General features: G+C 42.4%; 1 protein-coding gene across 13 annotated transcripts in view; it reads left to right on the top strand.

Annotated features, from left to right (window-relative positions):
* RYR3 (ryanodine receptor 3) overlaps positions 1–22793 on the top strand; it is a 581512-nt gene that overhangs the window by 308149 nt on the left and 250570 nt on the right. For all 13 annotated transcript variants that reach the window (XR_012159473.2, XM_073348839.2, XM_073348831.2 and 10 more), the window contains 2 exons: positions 19558–19831; positions 21891–22005. Coding sequence is in view for 12 of the 13 variants with exons in the window: in XM_073348839.2 (XP_073204940.1) it covers positions 19558–19831; positions 21891–22005 (389 nt within the window). In the remaining variant the exon portion in view is untranslated. The remainder of the gene's footprint in view (positions 1–19557; positions 19832–21890; positions 22006–22793) is intronic.

The raw sequence follows: 22793 nt of genomic DNA, 5'->3' as shown, positions 1-22793 counted from the left end.
GTCATTTGAAAACTCATAATCTGCTGAACATTATTGTCCTCATTAAAATATGTGTGGCAACATTGCATGTCTACTATATCAGACATATTCCTAGTCTAGGTAAACAGCTTCAAACCAGTTTCCCCAGAGACAAAAGGCTAGCCAGCACTTCAGCCGGGTGTCAGAATAATCAAACAGACTCTCACATAGTTAAGCAGCCGTTCTTTGGCAAGAAGAAGGGTATGAGCAAGAAATTTACATCTTGGAAATGGAACAGCTGGAGGTTCCTGTGCAAACAGACTGGCTGCTACCTGAAGATGATTCTCAAAGAGGAGGAAGAAAGATAAAAATGAGGAACAGAGGCCCCAAATCACTTCTCTCCTCTCATCTCTACTCACGGCATCAACAACAATGGAAAGACAAAAGAAGCATAATTGAACTGGGGGAGGGATCCTTGCTGAAAGAAATGAAGCCAGACTTCTGTAAGCATGTGATGAGAGAAACCTTTTCACTTTAAATTCACTTAGCTTGTTAAGTTAGGTATTAGTTTCATTTCTTTGTGTCCAATTCTGACTATTATGCCTCATTACTTCTAATCGCTTAAAATCTTTCTTTCTGTAGTTAATGAACTTGTTTTATTGTTTTATCTAAACTAGTGTGTTTGGATTGAAGTTTTTGGAAACTTCATTTGGGATAACTAGATTTGTGCATATCATTTTCTGTTAATGAAATGACAGACTTTCTAAAAGCTTGTATTGTCCAGGAGGGTACTGGGCAGTAAAAGATGCACATTTCTGGGTACAAGTCTGGGAATTGGAATTTGCTGGTGTTACTCTGTAATACGATTCATGGCTGGCTGGCTATGGCGCTCATACAGTATAGCTGGGGGTGATTTATGTGCTGGAGGCTGTGTGTGGGCAGACCAGGAGAGGTTGCTTTCACAGTAAAGCAGTGTAAAAGGCACCCCAGGTTGAAGAATTGAGGGGACATAGTCCAGATTGCACCCTGGCTAATGTCACAGTGATACAACATGAACATTTAAAATTCAAGTCACTATTGTTGAGCTTAAGTTAATAGTGACGTGTAGTAGAGCACACTTTTAACTGTATTGTCTGTGGCTATGTGTTAGATCGTAAGCACCTCGGCTTCATGGGCAGGTGGGCCAGTGTTAGTGATCCAAATTTGGCATCATTTGAGAGGTTTCCTGAGTTACAACCCCTCCTCCCAAACTCCCCTCCCTCAAAAAAAAGTTTCCTTCTGTTGCTATGTACTGTTACACTGAGAGGTACTAATAACTGGATGAATCACAGACTCACCCTTAAATTAACATAGGTAAGGATACGTTAGTCACTAGCTTCCACCTAAGACTAAAGGAGTTTTGAACTGAGCAGCTAGAGGTTGATACAGTTTGTGAGTCATGGGTGGCAATTTCATTTGGGGAGGACTGTAATCAAAGTCTTTGGGGGGAGGAAATGTGAATGCTTCTCAGGAGGGAGAGATTTAGGAGGCAGAGAAATGGGGATAGAGGGAAGGGGAGGTCTTGGAGCTGCAATGAGGGGCAGGGGATAATTGGGGATGGATGGTGGGGGAAGGTGACTGAGGTTGGAGGCTCAGGTGCAGACATGGCACCCTCCCAGCTCTGCCAGTGCACCCCAAATCCCTGGAGCTCTCCTGCCCCCAAAATCCCAGATCTGTCATTGGACTCCTAACCCACTTGCACCTCAAGCTCGTCCAGTGGACCCCAACTACCCTGCACCCTGCAGCACACCCAAACCTTCCTGCACCCCACAGCTGCCCCTGCATCCCACAACTGTCAGTGTACCACAACCCCCTACACTCCACAGCTCTGACAGTGTATCCCAACCCCCTATGTCCCACAGCTCTGACAGTGCTCCCCAACCACCTTGTTCCTCAGCCTTTCTGCAACCCACCTTTCTGATAGTGAGTCTCAACACTGCATGAAAAATATGCATAATAAGTGTTGGAAGAACATTAATTGGGAAATTTGAGGGTTCATGGCTAGGGCTGCAGATTTGTCATGGCCTTTTTTTGTCAAAAATCCCAGAGCGATCATGATAGATTTAGCAAAAGTCGTGGTTTAGTTACTACTCTGTGCTTTTTATAAATGCCCTGACAACCCCCATCAGTATCCTCCATCCTGGCACCACAACCCTAATCACAGTCCCAGTGGGATGGGAGCCAGAGCAGGGAGCTGGGCCCAGCCCCTCAGAACAGAAGCCACAGGAGCCACCATTGTGGTATGAGTCACAGATGCAGAAAAAAATCCAAGACAAACAGGAAAATCATGCTATTTATGACTTTTTTCCTGCTGTGAGAAACATGCGGTCTTATTTATGGCAGGCTGGAAAATGTACTTTATGGCATAGAAACATAAAAAACTTTGACAGCTCACTGTTTTTTGGAGATGGGATTCATCTGTTTGACAGGGGCTACAGGGTCTTTTTCTCAAACATAAATCTGTGTGATTTTTTAACAGAAACGCTGTCTATAATTTCTCTTGCTGGCTATGCCATATCTTCATCCTCCAGCTATTGTGGAATGCAACTAGGACACTTTTAGTTGTCCTTTGCCCCAGGCACTGCAGGAATTGGGTTATAGGAGAGAGGAAAGTAACAGCAATAGAAATGTTTGTATACCATGGAGTGAAGACTTCAGGGAGATGGATTTCCTGCTTGCTCTGGGGAGCCTGGGTACAGTAGTGGGGAGGGGCCAGGTTGGACCGGGGAACACAATGAAGGGTCAAGACATGGCTGGAGAGGTTTGCTGAAGCAGGGCTGGTAGGGCACAGCTGCTTTGTGTGTTTGTGAGAGGGGAGACAACCATAATTCTTCATTTTCTGGTTTTCAGAAGCTTTAGTTTTGCTCAGTTCGGTGCTCTGAAAGGGGATGACATACCACCAAGCAACCTTAACTCTGCAATTAACATAGTTTTTTGCCATTAAATATATAGATAGATGAGGAAAAATAAAGGCCATAGTAGAAATATCATCTGTGAATTTCCTCTCTCCTCCTACTTATTGGTTGTGGGGGAAATTCTTCTTGTTTGTGCATTTTTGTTTTGTTTACGAGTATCCCTTTTGTAGACATTCTCTCTCTCTCTCTTCCCCCTCCCCACCATATGTGGGCTCCATCATTGTAGTGTCTTAGCTTCTTTTAATGTATTTATCCTCACAGTACCCCTGTGAGGTAGGGAAGTGCTGTAATCCCCATTTTACAGAAGGGGAACCAGGGCACAAAGAGACTGACTCATCCAGGTATACCCAGAAAGCTATGGTCAAGCAGGAAACTGAACCTGCGTCTCCCAAGTCCCTGGCCAGAACCCCATTATCAGACCATTATATAGAGCAGGGGTGGGCAAACTATGGCCTCTCAGGGCTTTGGATCCAGCCCTTGGGATTGCCACCCTTATGGCGCCGCGGGCCCCACACCGCTCCCAGATGCTTCAGACAGCACATCCTTGTGGCCCCTGGGGGAGGGGGGACAGAGGGATCCGCACGCTGTCCTTGCCTGTGGGTACCTCCCCCAAAGCTCCCATTGGCCGGAAATGGGGAACTGCAGCCAATGGGAGCTTCGGGGGAGGTACCCACAGGCAAGGGCAACACGTGGAGCCCTCTGCCCACTCCTACCACCCCAATGCCCAGGGGCTGCAGGGATGTGGTGCTGGCCACTTCCCAGAGCGGCGCGGGGCCTGGGCCAGGGCAGGCAGGCAGGGAGCCTGCCCTGGCCCCAGTGTACACCGCTACCACCCCGGAGCCACTCCAGGTAAGCGGCCCTGGGCCGGAGCCCACACCCCTGCACCCCGCCTCCCAAACCCCTCCTGCCCCCTGCTGCACCCCAACTCCCTGCCCTGAGCCCCCTGCCTGCACACTGCACCCCCTCCCACACCCCACACTCCCTCCCGCAACTGAACCCTCTGCCCCAGCTCTACATTCATGGCCCTGCCTGCAATTTCCCCACCCAGATGTGGCCCTCAGGCCAAAAAGTTTTCCCACCCCTGATATAGAGGTATTTATATAGAGGTAGTTTGACTTGAAAACACTAGTTTTCAGGCTGCCGTGTAACACCACGATGCATTATAGCACAAGCATAAGAAAATGCTGATTTGTTCTCTCTTTCCCCACTCCACTTCCCCCCAGAAAGTGGTACTAGAGAAGTAGTGACCTGATTCTGTAGATGGCTAAGTCATAGGGAGTACATTCAGGAATAGCTGTTTTCAGGATAGGCTCCAGGTAGTTTCCTATGTGGCGTAAGGAGGAGGTGGCTACTTCTCTGCTATTTATGACTGTGTTACCAAAAATAACAATGTTGATGCATTTCTCCATAATGAAAAAGATAAACATTTTTAGCTGCTACTAATACATAGCTTATTCCTCTAGAGGGAATGTAGAACTTTGCATCCGTGTATGCCAAATTTATATTCAATATTTTTTTTCCTATTTCTCACTCCTCAAAGAAGCTTTTTGAGACTGTTGGTTTTTTAAACGAACTTCCCTTCCTCCCTATTGTTTAAATATTTTAGAAAGAATTGAAGTAATTGTAATAAAAGCAATCCTATTATTAACATTTTAAAAAATCACAAACAAATTATCTACAATAAACACACACAATTTTTATTCTCACTGTTATTTTATGCCCATTTTAATTGGAGCATTTTAAACTACTAAAAGCCTGCATTAAAATGCAAAATACAGTGTTCTCCTCAAAACCTTATCAGTTTTCTTATTTGGTACATCATTTCTTGTAGTATTCTGTGTCACGTTTAATTGTACTAGGTCCTGATCCTGCAAAGGCTTGTGCATGTGTTGTTGAAGGCAGTGGGCCTGCTCACAATGGGAAAAGTTAAGCACATGTACAAGTCTTAGTAAGAATAGGCTTTTAAGCAATTGGAAATGTTAAAGGTGACCAATGTAATTTTTCATTTTCATGCATACGGAAAATGAGAATGAAAAATTGTTCTTCAATTCGAATTAGGTGTGTGTGCACTGCGTGCACAGTCATCAGAAAGTTTTTTCCCTAGCAGCACCCATTGGGTTGACTTTTGGAGCCCCTTGGAGTGGTGCTTTCATAGCGCTCAATATATGACCCTGCCGACCCGGCGACTCCTCAGTTCCTTCTTACCACCAGAAACCGTCGTTGGAACAGTGGCTTCTTGCTTTGCAAGCTCTCCACGTTTCCCTAGCTTCTATCTGGACTGTACTTTGTACTTCTTAGTTAGTTCTTAGTTCTTATAGTTAGTGGTTAGTTAGATGTTGGTCTGGGGGGTTTACCATGGGGGACTTACATGCCAAAGTCCCAGAGGTTCAAGCCCTGCAAGTCCTTCAACAAGCCCATGCCAATGGGTGACTCCCACAACGCTTGTTTAAAGTGTCTGGGGGAAGCACACCAAGCAGACAAGTGCAAGGTTTGTAAAGGGTTTCGCTCCAGAACAAAAAAGGAGTGAGACTTTCACCTCAAGCACCTCACCTTATGGAGGTGGCACTCAGATCGCAACCTAACCCTATGCTCATTGGTGCGCAGTGTCCTGGCAGCAGTGGTGGAAGCAGCACCGCGGAAAGATTCTGTCAGAGACGTGCAGCACTGCTGCTTCCCAGTGCCAAAATTGGTGAGATCGACTCAGCACTGGTCCCATTCCCCGGTACAGAAGCGGCACTAGAAGCAGGGGAGGAGTGGCTCTCCAACTCAGAGACCCACCCCTTTGGAGCCGGCCAGTGGGGCACATCCAAGAGAGGAGCACCCCGTGCCAAAAGACTTTGGAGCCAGCACCGTCGACTTCGGCCCCGCAAGGGGGACTGTAGAGTCCGGTGCCATTGGACTCCCCAGGCCAGGTCATCGAAGAGGTGGAATTGCCCAGACACCTTTGAGGCCATGAGGGAACTCATTGCCATAACGGCGTCGAAGTCCCCAGCCCTTTGTGCCAAGCCTCCAGTACCGCAATGTGTGGCACTGTCTAGAGGCAAACTGGCAATGCTCTGTCCCTCGGCACCGCTGATGGAATCATGGCATCGCTCGGAGTCCTGGTGCCACTCGCAATTGTGGCAGTGGTCATACTCGCGGCACCACTCCAGGTCACACCAGCACTCCCGCTTGTGATGCTGATCCTCGTGTCGATCCCGGTCGCGCAGCAAGTCCCACTCCTGGCACCAATCAGCGACCCCACACAGATCCCAATCGTGGCACCACTCCAGATTGCGGCACCACTCCCTAGCATTGCGCCATTCACCAGTCCACTCTGCTCGGCACCACCCTGGTCATCACAGTCCTGGTCCCCGTCTTCAGCCTCAGAGACAGGGTCTAGATACTTGGAGCAGGGTTGGCACTGGTTGGGCCGTGGAAGGCCTGAGGTGGAGGCAGAGCCATAGCCTGTGCAGTGGCAGGGACTAGTGCAGTGGCCATTTTGGACCCTGTGGGTGTACCACCAGGCCCAGGGCACCCAATCTAAAGGTTCCCATTTGGCGACCTCTGAACCGCAGATGCCGGAGGCTTCCACCAGTCATCACACCCCCAGGGGTGCTGAGGAAGTACCGTTTGCTTGCCCTCCCCTGGAACCAACCCCAGTTCCTCAGCCTGATCCAGGTTTGGTTGTCCCAGTCAGAGAGGCAGGACAGGAGGCCCCTGGAGACCAAGAGGGTCAGGAGGACCCTGTTCCACCATTAGCCTCCTCGTCTTCTCCCTGGATGAGGCAGTTGCAGGCACCTCCGTTTCTGGACTGCACCTCTGTTCCTGGACTGTGCCCACCAGGATCTCCTTCACAGGGTGGCGCGAAATATGGGCTTGCAGGCTGAGGAGGTGGTGGAGTCGGAGGACCCGATGGTCAACATCCTGGCCCCAGGAGGTCCACTGAGGGCAGCTCTACCTCTCATCAAGACTATACAGGCCAATGCTAAGATCATTTGGAAGATCCCGGCCTCCATCCCTCCCGCCGCAAAGGGTGTGGAGAGGAAGTATTTCATCCCATCTAAGGGGTATGAATACCTCTTCACACACCCGCAGCCTTGCTAGTTGGTGATGGCTGCAGTAAACAAGGTGGAGAGGCAGGGACAACAAGCCCCAGCGCCTAAGTCCAAGGATGCCAAGCTCCTGGATTTATTTGGGTGCAAAGTATATTCTACGGGGTGGGTTACAACTCAGGATTGCCAACCAGCAGGCAATTCTGAGTAGGTACAGGTTCAATTTCTGGAACTCGATGGTCAAGTTTAAGGAGCTGGTGCCTACTAAGTCCAGGAAGGAGTTTGGAGCAATAGTGGAGGAGGGCAAGGCAGTGGCATTAATCTCTTTATAGGCCTCACTGGATGCTGTGGACTCGGCAGCGTGCACCTTGTCCTCTGGTATCACCATGAGGCATAGCTCATGGCTGCAGATCTCAGTACTCCCATCCAAGGTTCAATAGATCATGCAGGACATGCCTTTTGATGAGGCAGGTCTGTTTGCAGAGCAGACTGACTCAAGGCTGCATAGCCTAAAGGACTAAAGGGCTACCACGAAATCCTTGGGTATGCACACCCTGGCAACCCAATGTAAACATTTCAAGCCACAGCAGCAGCAGGAATGCTCCTATCCTCCTCAGCCAAGGCAGGATTTTTATAGGAGAAGGGGCAGGAATGGCAGACGAAAGCCTTCCAACCCCCCGTCTGGGCAGGGCAAGGGCTCAAATAAACTATCATTGGGTTCCAAGCAGGCCTTTTGAAGGTGCACCCAAGGATGGCACACCAGCCTCACTTCCGGATCCTTCTCTGTCTTTTTTGAATTGTCTGTTCCCCTTCTACTATGCTTGGTCCCAAATAACTTCGGACCGCTGGGTCCTCCACATGGTGGAAGTGGGATACTCTCTCCATTTCTGCTCCTGCCCTTCCTTCCACCCCCCTTCCCCTTCCTTCTTCAGGGACCCTTCTCACGAGCAACTCCTTATCCAGGAGGTGCAAGCGTTCCTCGCCGTGGGAGCAGTGGAGGAGGTTCTTCAGGAGCTCAGGGGCAAGGGATTCTATTCCCAATACTTCATAAATCCCCAAGGCCAAAGAGGGGGGGGGAGATCTCAGACCCATTCTAGATCTGTAAGGACTCAAGTTCATGGTAAAGTTGAAATTCTGCATGGTCTCCCTGGTCACCATTATTTCTTCCCTGGATCCAGGAAACTGGTATGCCGCCCTCAACATGAAAGACACATACTTCCATATAGCTATTCAACCTGCATGCACGCGATTCCTATGCTTTGTGATAGACCACAAGCATTATCAATTCACGGTCCTTCCATTTGGCCTCTCAACAGCCCCCCGAGTGTTCACCAAGTGCATGTCGGTCATGGCTGCTTTCCTCTGTCCGAGGCATGTGCAGGTATACCCCTACCTCGACAACTGGCCGCTCAGGGGCCGCACCAGGGGACAGGTGGAGTTTCAAATCAGATTGGTCAGATCCACATTTGAGAGACTGGGTCGCCTCCTGAACTTGACAAACTCAACCTTGGAACCGACCCAAAGAATAGTATGCATCAGGGTGGTGTTAAACTCGGTGCATGCAAGAGCTCTTTTGCCAGAGCCCCGTTTCCAAAACATCACGGACATCATTCAAGGCCTTAGGCAATACCCGATCACTACAGCAAGGGGATGCCTGAGTCTCCTCGGCTACATGGCAGCCTGCACTTATGTGACCCGGCATGACAGACTGAGGCTCAGGCCTCTACAGGCTTGGCTCGCTTCGGCCTACCACCTGGGATGCAACAGCTTGAATTCAGTGGTCATGGTGCCAGGTCCCTTCAATGGTGGCTCGACCCTCAGACTGTGTGCAAAGGAGTCCCGTTCAGAAGCCTCAGCCTTCCTTGTCCCTAGGAATGGATGCATCAGCTCTGGGATGGAGTGCGCATTTGAAAGAGCTCCAAATGCAGGGCCTTTGTTCGCAGGATGAGCTCTCCCTCCATATCAACATCAGGGAGCTGAGAGCAGTGCAACTAGCATGCCAGACCTTTCAGGCCCAACTACGAGGTCAGTGTGTAGCAGTTCTGAAGGACAACACCATTGCCATGTTTTACATCAACAGGCAGGATGAAGCCCAGTCCTCTCCCCTATGTCAGGAAGTCCTCAGCTATGGGAGTTCTGAGTAGCCCACTCGATTCACCTGGAAGCATCCTATCTACCAGGAGTTCACAATGCACTGGCCGACCATCTCAGCAGGTCCATCTACAATCATGAGTGGTCCATCCAGCCAAATGTCATACACCTCGTGTTCCAAAGATGGGCGTTTCCCCAGGTCAACCTGTTCGCCACCCAGAGCAACAGGAAGTGCCCAATGTTCTGCTCTTTCCAGAGACACAGCTCGGGATCAGTCACGGACTTATTCTTGCTACCCTGGGAAGGTCACCTACTCTGCACCTTTTCCCCCATCCGCTCTCGTGCAAAAGTTCCTACTCAAGGTCCGTAGGGATGGGGCAGAGATAATTCTGGTACCACCAGTGTGGCCTCGACAACATTGGTACACCACACTCCTAGAACTGTCAGTGGATGCCCCGGTCTCGTTGCCTCTCCTCCCTGATCTAATCACTCAGGACCACAGTTGCCTTCATCACCCCGACCTGCAGTCCCTCCACTTCACAGCTTGAAAGCTTCATGGCTGAACCCCATGGAGCTTCTGTACTCAGAACAAGTAAGGGAGATCCTACTCGGTAGCAGGAAGCCCTCCACTAAAGCCACATATCTGGGAAAGTGGAAGTGATTTACTTGTTGGTGTGATCAGCATCATACACCCCCTCTCCAGGCACTTCTCATCTTAGATTACCTTCTGCACCTGAAACAGCAAGGCCTGACACTATCCTCCATAAAGGTACACCTCACTGCTATCTCAGTCTTCCACCCAGGAGTGTCTGGTTGCTCTGTCTTCGCCAACCCTGTGGTTGGTCAGTTCCTCAAGGGTCTGGAACACCTACATTCCCAGATCAGACAGCCTGTCCCCACGTGGACCCTTATCCTGGTCCTCTCCAGGCTAATGGGGCCCCCATGTGAACCGCTGGTGACTTGCTCCCTTCTCTATCTGTCATGGAAGGTAGCCTTTCTGGTCACCATTACCTCAGCAAGGAGGGTGTCTGAGTTAAAGGCCCTTACCTCAGACCCACCTCATATGATTTTCCACAGGGATAAGGTGCAACTCAGACCTCACCCGGCCTTTCTTCCTAAAGTTGTGTTACACTTCCACACTAGTCAGGACATTTTCCTGCCTGTTTTTTACCCTAAGCCTCATGCCAGTAGCCATGAGCAGAGGCTGCACTCCCTCGATGTTCAGCAAGCACTAGCTTTCTAATTGAGTGTACTAAGCCATTCAGGAAGTCGAACCAGTTGTTCATAGCGGTGGCAGACTGGATGAAAGGACTCCCGGTCTCATCTCAAAGAATATCTTTCTGGATCACATCATGCAAATGCTCGAGCTGGCCAAAATACCAGCCCCGGCTCTTATGGCACACTCCATGAGGGCCCAGGCCTCATCAACGGCAATCCTGGCCCAGGTCCCTATACAAGAAATCTGTAGGGCAACAACTTGGTCCTCGGTAAATATGTTCACATCTCATTACACTATCATCCACAATGCCAGAGATGATGCAGTTTTTGGCAGAGGGGTGCTCCAATCAGCGATTCCATAACTACAACCGCACTGCCTAGGTGAGGCTTGGGAGTCACCGTTAATTGGAATCGATATGAGCAAGCACTTGAAGAAGAAAAACGGTTACTCACCTTCTCGTAACTGTTGTTTTTTGAAATGTGTTGCTCATGTCCATTCCAAACCCACCCATCTTCGCCTCTGTCAGAGTAACTGGCAAGAAGGAACTAAGGAGGTGCCGGGTTGGCAGGGTCATATATTGAGCACCATGAAGGCGCCACTCCAGGGGGCTCCACAGCCAACCTGACTGGTGCTGCCAGGGGAAAAACTTTCTGATGACTGTGCACGCGGCATGCACACCCAATTGGAATAGATATGAGCAACACATCTCGAAGAACAATAGTTATGAGAAGGTGAGTAACTGTTTTTTATATCTTTTTATTGCAGTTAATACTCATAGTTTTAAAAAATAATTTAAAGGAATATATTGCTTTAAATATTCTACATCTATTTAAATTCTTTCTAGAGCAATTAAAGATCAGCTAGGGAATACTACAAGTATTGTCATAAATCATATAATACACTAAAGCTATCAACAGTTTTTCAGATAGGATGTTGTATATTTGTAAATTAGAAACATGTTATCACTTCCTAAGGCTGCTGCTACTTTTAATGGTTGACTATTAAAAACAATTCTCTGTACTTATCAGTGTTTGTTAATAATAATAAATTTCTGGGTCATGCTTCTAATATCTTATCTGTATCTTCAGGACTTCAGCCCTATAATACCAAAGGTTGATCCTTCTGAATTTGTGCAGCCTACAGTAAACTTAGAAAATGGTACCCCCAACAAAATGTCAGATAAGCTATCTGGATTACTGTTTCACACATATACTGTCTTAGTTAGCAGCTGTGTTCACTCATACACATCTATCTCTCATTTAAAGCTTTGTGGAAGGAGTCAAATTACAACAACCCAGGGTACTTTGTAAGCAAGAAAAGATACTTGTTTAGAGCACTGAAGCATAATCTGCCGCCTGTTAATGCCTCTGGAGTATTTACAGAGATAGTTAAGATGCCATGTAATGAATTTATAATTATTCAGGATTTATAGATTCAGTTTAATCATTTAGGTACACATTATTATTTTTTCATCTTCTCTTATAACTTGTGTATAATGTAAGTTGTCTGCGAAAAGTAGCCTGATTATTTTTGTGGTCAGTAGATTGTATTTTTAAATGTCTTGTTGCAGATGTAGTTCTTCAAAGTAGTCAAATGTTAAAATTATGTGACAATACTAGAATATAATAGAATAAAATACTGGAATAAAATTATGTGATTATTACTAGAATATTTTGGTCACGGAACTGCAGTTTTCACTGTGTAGAGATTGTTAGAAAGTAGAAAAGCCCTTGTGTCACACTTTTAAAAGATTATTATGTTAACATGGCAATAAATTCCTTTAGGTGAATCCTTATATGTGTCATCAATGACAAAAGTGAAGAATTACATGTAATACAGGAAGAATTTCTCTGTTATATAAATGAAAACATGAAATCAAGGAGATGTTGTAGGGGAGCAGTGGTATGGCAGTCTGGGACTTCGCAAAATGTTTGGGAGTTTTGTAGCTTTTCTGTTTTTACTTTTGTATCATTTTAAAATCCATAAATGCAAATCATTAAAATCAGTAAGAGCAGCTTGTGGGGAAACCATGGAGGATAATGGGGATTATAGTGGATCACAAATTGAATAAGAGTTAGCAATGTGATGCAGTTGTGAAAAAGGCTAATATCATTCTGGGATATATTAACAGGAGTGTTGTATGTAGGATAGGGAGGTAGTTGTCCAGCTCTTCTCAGCATGGGTGAGGCCTCAACTGAAAAACTGTTTCGTATTCTAGGCACCACACTTCAGGAACGATGTGGACAAATTGGAGAGAGTAAAGAGGAAAGCAACAAAAATTATAAAAGGTTTAGAAAACCTGACCTATGAGGAAAGGTTAAAAAACTGTGCATGTTTAGTGCTGAGAAAAGAAGACTGAAGGGAGACCTGATAAGAATCTTCAGATGTGTTTAAGAGCTGTTATAAATAGTACAGTGACAACCTATAGTTGTTTTCCATGTCCACAGAAGGTAGGGCAAGAACTAATGGGCATAATCTGCAGCAGGGAGATTTAGGTTAAATATTAGGAAATACTTTCCAACTATAAATATTGTTCTGTAATAGGCCTCCAAGGAATCCCCGTCATTGGAAGTCTTTAAAAACAAGTTGGACAAACACCTGTCAGGGATAGTCTAGGTTTACTTGGTCCTGCCTCAGTTCAAGTGGCTGGGCTAAATAACCTCTGGAGGTCCCTTCCAGCCCTACATTCCTATGACTGTATGACATTAGGGGTCGGAGGCTGGGCTACTCTCCTGAAATTCTGTTGCAGGGGGTTGCCTTTCTAAACTTTCATGTGGGAGCCTAAATGCTTTTGTGGGGGGGAAGGAACTCCACCTCCATGCAAAATACTATTTAGTAGTGATATAATAAAATAGTCTGCTTGTTTATTACATTCACACCTCTAATACACAAACTGGAGCAGTTGCTCTCCTCATATGCCCTTCAATAGAATGAATAGATGAGAGTGCATTCCTAGAGCAGTGCGTGGGCAGGATGATGGCAAAATGCTGACAGAAGGCAGCAGCAAGCGCCAAGATGTGTACATAACAAAGTCTCTTGTTCTGCAAAAGAATTAGTATATCCGAGTAAGTGATAAAACAGGAGAATTACATACGCATTATGAAAATGATTTGTAGATGTCACTAGTAACTTAATTCAGGGGAAATGAAACTTTTAAAATATGTTTTTCAAGCTAACTCTGTCCTTTTAAACCACTTTAGTATTGCATTTAAGAGGTGTTGTATGCTAAAAATAGGATGTAGTATGCAGATAGGAACATGGTCTTGTGTACCCACCTTTTTGTTCATGCTGTGTTGATATAACCAAATCTGTGGGTTACTAGCAAAAATTAAACTACTCTCATCTCTACTTAAAACATGTCTTAAGCAAGCCAACGGGGGTGCCCACTTTGATCTGATCCTTCAAAATGCTACTGGTTTACATAAACTGAAGCAAATTCTGCTTTGCACTAATTAAAGGGTTGGTATCATCATTTTTGACTTTCTGTAAACCAATAAATTTCATAATCTCTCTCTCTCTCTCTCTCTCTCTCTCTCACACACACACACACACACACACACACACACACACACACACACACACACACACACAAAAGGCAGTTAGTCTCCTTTTTTCTTGAAAGAAAACTTGCAGTTTTCTGGTCCTATAGAAAGTGAGCTGGTTTGCAGGAGAGAATGCTTCATTAATTCCAGCAGCAGCAAATAGATATTCTGTGCCTTTTCTTGCTGAATGTGTGCATGAGTGTGACAGGTAGAGAAACAACATTTCTTGTTGCTCTTCTGTTGACCCTGTTGCTTCTGGCTAGATTCCCCAAATGCATGCAGAGGAGACTCAGCCTCCAATCTCAGTTCCGTGGTATGGAGTCCGGTCTCTCAGCGGACTCCTAGATTCTTCCCCCAGCCAAGAGGAGGGAGGGAAGAATGTGTTCTATGCATCCTTGTCCATGAGGACAAACAATTGCCTTGTGTTGTCAGTGACAGACAGGAATGTATGCAACATACCATTTTTGTCAGACCAACCTGGTAGAGAGCACTGTCTGACCTTGCCAGTGACATCTAACTGAACTACAGTTTATCCTGATATTTGCCCACAAGAGAGAAATAATATCATTTAATTGCTTCATATCTGCTTTCTCTGTTCTTGATCAAGTACCATTTCGGACACTGTGTTTAGTAAGGCATGATACACAAATGTAGCCATGACTATCATGGTGTACATCAAGTTTGCACATAACCTAATTTACACCTCCTACTTTAATGAAAGCCTCTCATAATTTAGACCCTCCTTTGTTGTCTAGCTTAGAAGCACTAAACTAGTTTAAAAGAACTAAATATGATTGATAAAGCCTTACTCGTTGATATAATGATTTATTGTTTAAATGTTTTGTACATTAATTGAGTAAATGTAACATAATTATTCATAAATGTAATAATAATTCATAATTATTACAACAATTACATAAATTGTTTAAAGAAACATTTATACTTATGACAATCACATAAGCCTCATATTCAATCTGTAAAATGTTTTCATAGAATTATAGAAATGTAGGGCTGGAAGGAACTTTAACAGGTCATTAGGTTCAGCCTCCTACACTGGGGCAGGACCAAGTAAGCCTAGATAATCAGACTGGTGTTTGTCCAACCTGTTCTTAAAAACCTCCAATCATGGGAATTCCACAGTTTCCCTTGGAAGCCTATTCCAGAACTTAACTAGAATTTTTTTCCTAATATCTAACCTAAATCTCCCTTGCTGAGGATTAAGTCCATTACCACTTGCTCTAGCTTCTGTGGATATGGAGAACAACGGATTACCATCCTCTTTATAACATCCCTTAACATATTTGAAAACTTATTAGGGCCCTCCCTCAGTCTTCTTTTCTCAACACTAAAAGTGCCCATTTTTCAACCTTTCCTCATAGTCATGTGGCTAGGGTGAAGAAAATACTTCTATTTTCCTTGTAAATAAAGGTCAAATTTTTGTCTCTCTTTCATTCCTTTTTATAAAGCTTTACTGTTTTCAAATTCTGTGTATTTCACTGAATAGCTTTGGGCACACACAGCCAGCATATAGTGGGTTGAAAACCAAAAGTCTATAATAAAGCACTTTGAGAGCTTTTTACTGCTTTGTTGTAGCATCTCTGATTCTAGATTGAATGTTAGAACATTATCAAAATGTAGGTCTGTATGCTATACTTACTGGAATAATGCTACTGTTAGTTGTATTTCCTTAACTACTGTTTTGCTTCAGTGCAGATAAACCATTGCTAAAGAAGCACACTAAATTAAAACTGGGAAGCTTGATGAAAGGAATAGATAGATAGATCAGTGATTAGCAAAGCTCTTTGCATATAAATCTCTGTGTACTGGTAATTGGACTAGAAATCTCACTGAAACAGACTTTGCAAAATCTCCAGAACATCTTAGTTCAACCGGATCAGAAACCTCATGACTTTTTTCAGTTCTCCACAAATATTAATATTTATATTTGTGTCATATTCTGGCTGGACTCCTGAAAAGAGTACCAGCAGAGACAGGTATTTTAATAATTGACATTAAAACCTTATTGAAGAACAATGAAGATAAAATCTAATCGTAGTTTGATATTTATATATCTAATATTATCAGGTATTATGGATAACACCTGTATGTGTATATTCAGCAACTCCAGACTTTGTATGCCAGTCTGTCAGATATATTAGCTTGCAAGACTTCTATCTGTGTATGGCTAAACAGCTTCTTGGGTCTCTCTTTTGTGCTCTAAGGCTAGCTCATACAAATTACAAATAAAGTTGTTGTTGTTGTTGTTTGTTGGTTTGGGGGGGTAGGGCTGCTCATTTGCAGTTTGTTCTACTTGATGATAAAGAATTTGCTTATTACAGGATAATAGATTAATTGGTGAATTCAGAAATAAACCAGTTTTAAATTCATGGAAAAAACATTACGTCTCCCTCCCACCTCAATTATTTATAATGTACATAGAGGTCATTTAAGCCTCATAGCTCACATTCTGGAGATTAGCCAACTTGAATTCCAAAGATAAATTTTCCAAGGATATACTTACTCTGTAAATTCATTAAAGTGATTTTTTTTTTTAAAAAAATCAATGTCTTTGGCATGTACTATCTTTTAATTTCAAATGTCTTCCTTCCTCAGTAGAGCTGGGCAAATTTCTTGGAGCAAATAGTTTTTGATAAACATAGTCCCCTTTTTCCCTTTGTGAATTATCTACAAACAGGTTTGTGGTGTTTTACAGATTTGTTTATTATTCCCTGAAATGTTTGAACAAAAAAATTGTACACTGTAGATTGTGTGTGGAAAAAATCACAAGCATATGCTTTATTAGTTTGTGGGTTTTTTAGCTACTCATTCTGTGTAATTGCTCACCTATGTCAGATAGTTGTGTTTCTGTTTTCTTATTGGATGACTTAAGCTTTATGGAAAAAAAGGATAATTCCCTTATCTTTCAGTGAGTTATCTTTGAGCTACTATAATTCTAATCTGTTGTGTGAACAATAAATAAGAGATTTTCAAAATGACCATGAGAGAGGACTTTTGGTGTAAATACTCTTGGGACTATTTATCCATGTTAGCACTTGCAACACTTTTGCTCTCCATGAACATTCTTGCAAATAAATGCTTGCTTACTGGAATCTTTGCAAATAATAAAAGAAAAGCAGTCCCTAAATAACAACAAAGCAATTGGTTTTATTTGTATGAATGATTATGAACACATTTTTGCTCTATTTGCCCAGCTCATCTTAATGCTTTTAATCTTCAAACCTCTCTATAAATTTACTGACTTACTAATAAATCAGCATAACAGTGCTGTGAGATAGGTGATATTAATTTTATTGTACAGGTGGGTAACCTAATGAAGTGGTATTAATTACCTTGCCTAAAACCACACAGCGAATCAAGAATATAAGAATTGAGATTAGAACTCAGTAGTTCTTACATCTCAATTCTATGCTTATAGTACTAGACCGGCAGTGGGCCACATATTTAAAGGGAGTTAGGAGCCTTTAAAAATCTGGGGTATGGCTCTTGTTCTATAAAACATACTATATTTTAATAGAAGTTCATAATTACCCATAACAGTATGAGTTGAAAGTGCATGGTATCTCTGAAGCAGCACAGGAAACTCTAGCATCACACTGTTAAACAATAGAATATCAGTTGAAATGTATTAAATTTTTTGAATGTTTTTCTACATTTTCAAATATATTGATTTCAATGACAATACAGAATACAAAGTGTACACTGCTCACTTTATATTATTTTTGTTACAAATATTTGCACTGTAAAAATGATAAATGAAATAGTATTTTAGTTCACCTCATACAAGTAATGTAGTGCAATCTCTTTATCATGAAAGTGCAACTTACAAATGTAGATTTTTGTTACATAACTGCACTCAAAAACAAAACAATGTAAAACTTTAGAACCTGCAAGTCCCCTCAGTCTTACTTCTTATTCAGCCAATCACTAAGACAAACAAGTTTGTTTACATTCACGGGAGATAATGCTGCCCACTTCTTATTCACAATGTCACCAGAAAGTGAGAACAGGCATTGGCATGGCACTTTTGTAGCCAGCATGCAAGGTATTTACGTGCCAGATATGCTAAACATTTGTATGCCCCTTCATACTTCAGCCACCATTCCAGAGGACATGTGTCCATGCTGATGATGCTCGTTAAAACAATAATACATTAATTAAATTTGTGACTGAACTCCTTGGGGGAGAATTGTATGTCTCCTGCTCTGTTTTACCTGCATTCTGCCATATATTTCCTGTAGGGTGACCAGACAGCAAATGTGAAAAATTGGGACGGGGGTGGAGGGTTATAGGAGCCTATATTAGAAAAAGACCCCAAAATTGGGACTGTCCGTATAAAATCGGGACATCTGGTTGCCCTAATTTCATGTTATAGGCATCTCGGATGATGATTCAGCACATGTTGTTCATTTTAAGAACACTTTCACTGCAGATTTGACAAAACGCAAAGAAGGTACCAATGTGAGATTTCTAAAGATAGCTACAGCACTAGACCCAAGGTTTAAGAATCTGAAGTGCCTTCCAAAATCTGACAGGGACAAGGTGTGGCGCATGCTTTCAGAAGTCTTAAAAGAGCAACACTGCGATGCAGAAACTACAGAACCCGAACCACCAAAAAAGAAAATCAGCCTTCTGCTGGTGGCATCTGACTCAGATGATGAAAATGAACATGCGTCAATCTGCACTGCTTTGGATTGTTATCCAGCAGAACCTGTCGTCAGCCTGGATGCATGTCCTCTGGAATGGTGGATGAAGCATGAAGAGACATGAATCTTTAGCACATCTGGCATGTAAATGTCCTGTGACGCTGGCTGCAACAGTGCCACGTGAATGCCTGTTTGCACTTTCAGGTGACGTGAACAAGAAGCAGGCAGCATTATCTCCTGCAAATGTAAACAAACTTGTTTGTCTGAGCAGTTGGTTAAACAAGAAATAGGACTGAGTGGACTTGTAGGCTCTAAAGTTTTACATTGTTTTATTTTTGAATGCAGTTATTTGTTGTACAAAATTCTACATTTATAAGTTCAACTTTCATAATAAAGAGATTTGCACTACAGTATTTGTATTAGGTGTATTGAAAAATACTGTTTCTTTTGTTTTTTACAGTGCAAATATTTGTAATAAAAATAAATATAAAGTGAACACTGTACACTTTGTATTTCATGTTGTAATTGAAATCAATATATTTGAAAATGTAGAAAACGTCCAAAATATTTAAATAAATGGTATTCTATTATTGTTTAACAGTGCGATTAATTTTGATTATTTTTTGTAATGGTTTGATAGCCCTAATTATTTTTTTAATCTCAGCCGGGAAATGAAGGATGAATTGGCTTGGCGCTTACATGTACCTTATTACCAGTAAGGATGTTGTTGTTACCCATGTTATTGTGATAAGGCTGCATGTGGAAATTTTACTGCTGCCCATATTGTATCAGTTTGGTGACTAAGTAGAGGGCTTCATTCTTCATTGCTACCAACCTGCCACTTTTCATGAGCCCTAATTTTCTTAAAAGTACTACATTAAATTCTGAATAGGAAATTTTATTAAAAAAAAGTCTTTATATGACATATTAAGAAATTAGTCTGCCTGTACTCTCTTGTTATATTGTGAGTGCTTTATCATCCACTGTTAGTCATATGAGGTTTCAAATTAATAAGTACTTTAATGCTTTGGCAGGGTTTCTTTACAATTGCTGCAGTAGTTATTCATGTTTTACATCATTTGTTTGTTATTTCAGCTACTTTGAAGGAACTCATATCTCAGACTATGGTGCGCTGGGCTCAGGAAGACCAGATCCAAGATCCAGAATTAGTCCGGATTATGTTCAACCTACTTCGTAGGCAATATGACAGCATCGGTGAGCTACTGCAGGCTCTGAGGAAGGCCTACACTATTAGTGCTGCTTCTGTGCAGGATACAATCAATTTACTAGCAGCACTAGGCCAGATTCGCTCCCTTCTCAGTGTCAGAATGGGAAAAGAAGAGGAATTGCTTATGATTAATGGATTAGGGTATGGAATTAACATCATTTTATTTTTAAGTATTGAGTAAAGGTTTGGTAATGGGATGCAGAGCCTTTCATTTCTAGGTCACTGGCTTTAGTCTGACCCAGGTAGTGTCTGAATGTCATTACTCTACTGTTATGTAGTTATTCTGCAGCCTATGAGAAATTAGCTGGTGGTCTCATTCCAGTTCCTCAAAGGCATGTGTCCATATCACAAAATCCACCACTACCACAGCTGGTTTCAGTTGGCTCCTTAGCTGCCAATTTGAATGTATAGGCCAAGACTACCAAGGATATTATAAAGACTGAACTTTGTTTTCATACCAAAAACAGCCCCTCTGGATCAGGGTGGCAGTTAATAAAAGTAATAGTGAGATGCTGAAGCTTTGGCTGCTGATCCCCCACATTTTACCAGCTTTGTGGATAAGTAAAGGATTTATATCTCCATTGGTGTCAATCCAGAGGCTTTCATGAACTCTAAATTGACTTCACTTTATTTTATTTTCATTTTATTAAGTTTAAGTGAAAAGTCATTGCTCAAGAAAGACTGTCTGATATCTTTGTAGCAGGCAAGCCTTCATTAGATATTAGGTTGAAACCCAAAAAGCCATCTCAGTAATGACCGACCACATTTGAATCAGAAGACTAGGTAGTATTGACAGTGAACCCTTTATAAGATTATGTTTTTGAGAGACTAACCTGGAGCATTCCCTAATAAAATGAATACATTTCTGCTCCACCTCCATTATAAAACCACCTCTCTTAAGCAATTGATTTTTGTGGGTCCCTGCCTTGGCCACTTTAGACAAATTTCATTGTAGCCTGGGCCTATTGTTGTAGTCCTACATGTGTGTGACTTACTCTGTGTGCATACAGGTCACATATATTTTAAGTAAGAAATGAAATAAGAATATTTTAGATTTTAAAAATTAGAAAGTCAATTGAATGAAAATATTTTATTTAGAGAAAGAAAGCAAGATGATGGTCCTAATGTTTCTGAATAGTATCTTCCAAGACTCTTCGTTAGGCAAGAATTGATACAAGCTGAACATGGTGTTTCTTTCCCTTACAACAGATGTAAAGTTTTCCTTTACCTTCTGTCTGGTTATTATTATTATTATTATTTTATTCTGCAAAGAAATTGTTCTTTTTGTTGAATTTAGCAATTCATTATATGGTATCTAGCAGATTACTGTAAGACAGTGGTTCCCAATTTGGCCCTGATCCTGTACCATTAAAGTCCATGGGCACTTTGCCTTTGATTTCAGTGAGCCTGGATCAAGCCTTTTGGAAATTGAAGTTGCCAGTAGCCCTTTTTGGAAGAGGTAGATCATGTCCTACTCCTATTCCCAGTCTTCTATGTTCCTCTAAAGCAGGTTTTTTTTACTGTTTTTTCTAAAATGCCAGCAATATCCAATGGGCCATTGCATCTCCAGGAAAACTATTGTGTCCTATAAAGTGTCGTGAGAGCTAGGATATGTATGAAGAGGACTCAAAGTAAAAATGTTAAAATATCCCCGCTTAAGGAGGCTGTACAAAATGTATTCCAAATGTACTGCACTCCGAAAGCATCTTCCCTTAAAGTACCTCAAAGTGTTACAAACATTAATGATGTAAACTTCAGAAACACCACTGTGAGGTAGGTAAGAACTATCAATTCCATTTTACAAATGTGGCAGAAACAAGAATAGAACCACGGTTCTTGACTCACGATCGTGTGCTTTGACCATTATACAATGTGTCTTTTCTTCAAGGAGACCAGAAGTAAAAATTGTTTAAAGCAGTGTTTCAAGTTGGAATCAGCATATTAGATGCATAATATTTCATATCAAATTAAAGAAAACTGATGCCAAATAAGAAAATGATTAATGTGTGAGAAGTGTCAAACAATTCCACTATTGTGGTAAAAACTCAGAGCTGAAAATGATCATTTTGTAATGACTCTTGAAATATGAATAATGCTATCCACTGAAACACATATTCTGTATTTCTGAAATATCTGTTTTGATAATTTAAATGAAAATATGATTTTTTAAAATGCATTATTGACTTTCCCCCCAATTTAGGGATATAATGAACAACAAGGTGTTTTATCAGCATCCTAACTTAATGAGAATCCTTGGTATGCATGAGACAGTTATGGAAGTGATGGTAAATGTGCTTGGAGGAGATAAATCTCAGGTAATTTCCCAAGTATTTTATCATTAGTTTTATCTCTTGAACATCAGCAAAAACCTATTAAGATGTGTAATAGGAAGCAGTCACAGAGAAAGAAGGATGTTGTTTATGGGCTATGCATACCTGTATTATTTATCTAAGTGGGATGACATCAGATATGAATTAATGTTAAGAATTGAAAGTAATTCCTTGTGATAATATAAGAAAGCTGACTAACATTATAGAAGATGATCTGCTAGGTTTGATATGAAAAACTATATCATAATGACAGGTTTCAGAGTAACAGCCGTGTTAGTCTGTATTCGCAAAAAGAAAAGGAGTACTTGTGACACCTTAGAGACTAACCAATTTATTTGACCATGAGCTTTCGTGAGCTACAGCTCACTTCATTGGATGCATGAAGTGAGCTGTAGCTCACGAAAGCTTATGCTCAAATAAATTGGTTAGTCTCTAAGGTGCCACAAGTGCTCCTTTTCTTTGTATCATAATGTACAATCCTCTTTTCATATAGTTCCATCTTTAGGAATAATGCATTCTGAGTGCTTTACGGAGGTTTGTTACTATGTAAAGCTAATTTTTATATGTTTGTATGTAACTGAATGTCCTTGTAGACTAAGTAGCCTTACACAGGATAAAACATAAAACATGTACAACTGGTAAAGGGCTGCACTGCTAACACTGAAAGCAGCTGCACGATGGGGTTAATTAAAACAGTCTTAATTTTGAATTTCCAAATTCCATCTATTTGTAGGATTGTGTCTCTGCCATAATATTATTGTAAAGCGGTGTTC

The sequence above is a fragment of the Lepidochelys kempii genome, chromosome 6, assembly GCF_965140285.1.
Source record: "Lepidochelys kempii isolate rLepKem1 chromosome 6, rLepKem1.hap1, whole genome shotgun sequence".
Classification (NCBI taxonomy): domain Eukaryota; kingdom Metazoa; phylum Chordata; order Testudines; family Cheloniidae; genus Lepidochelys; species Lepidochelys kempii.
Note: the sequence above shows the minus strand (reverse complement) of the source record. Positions and strands in the feature narration are given on the sequence as shown.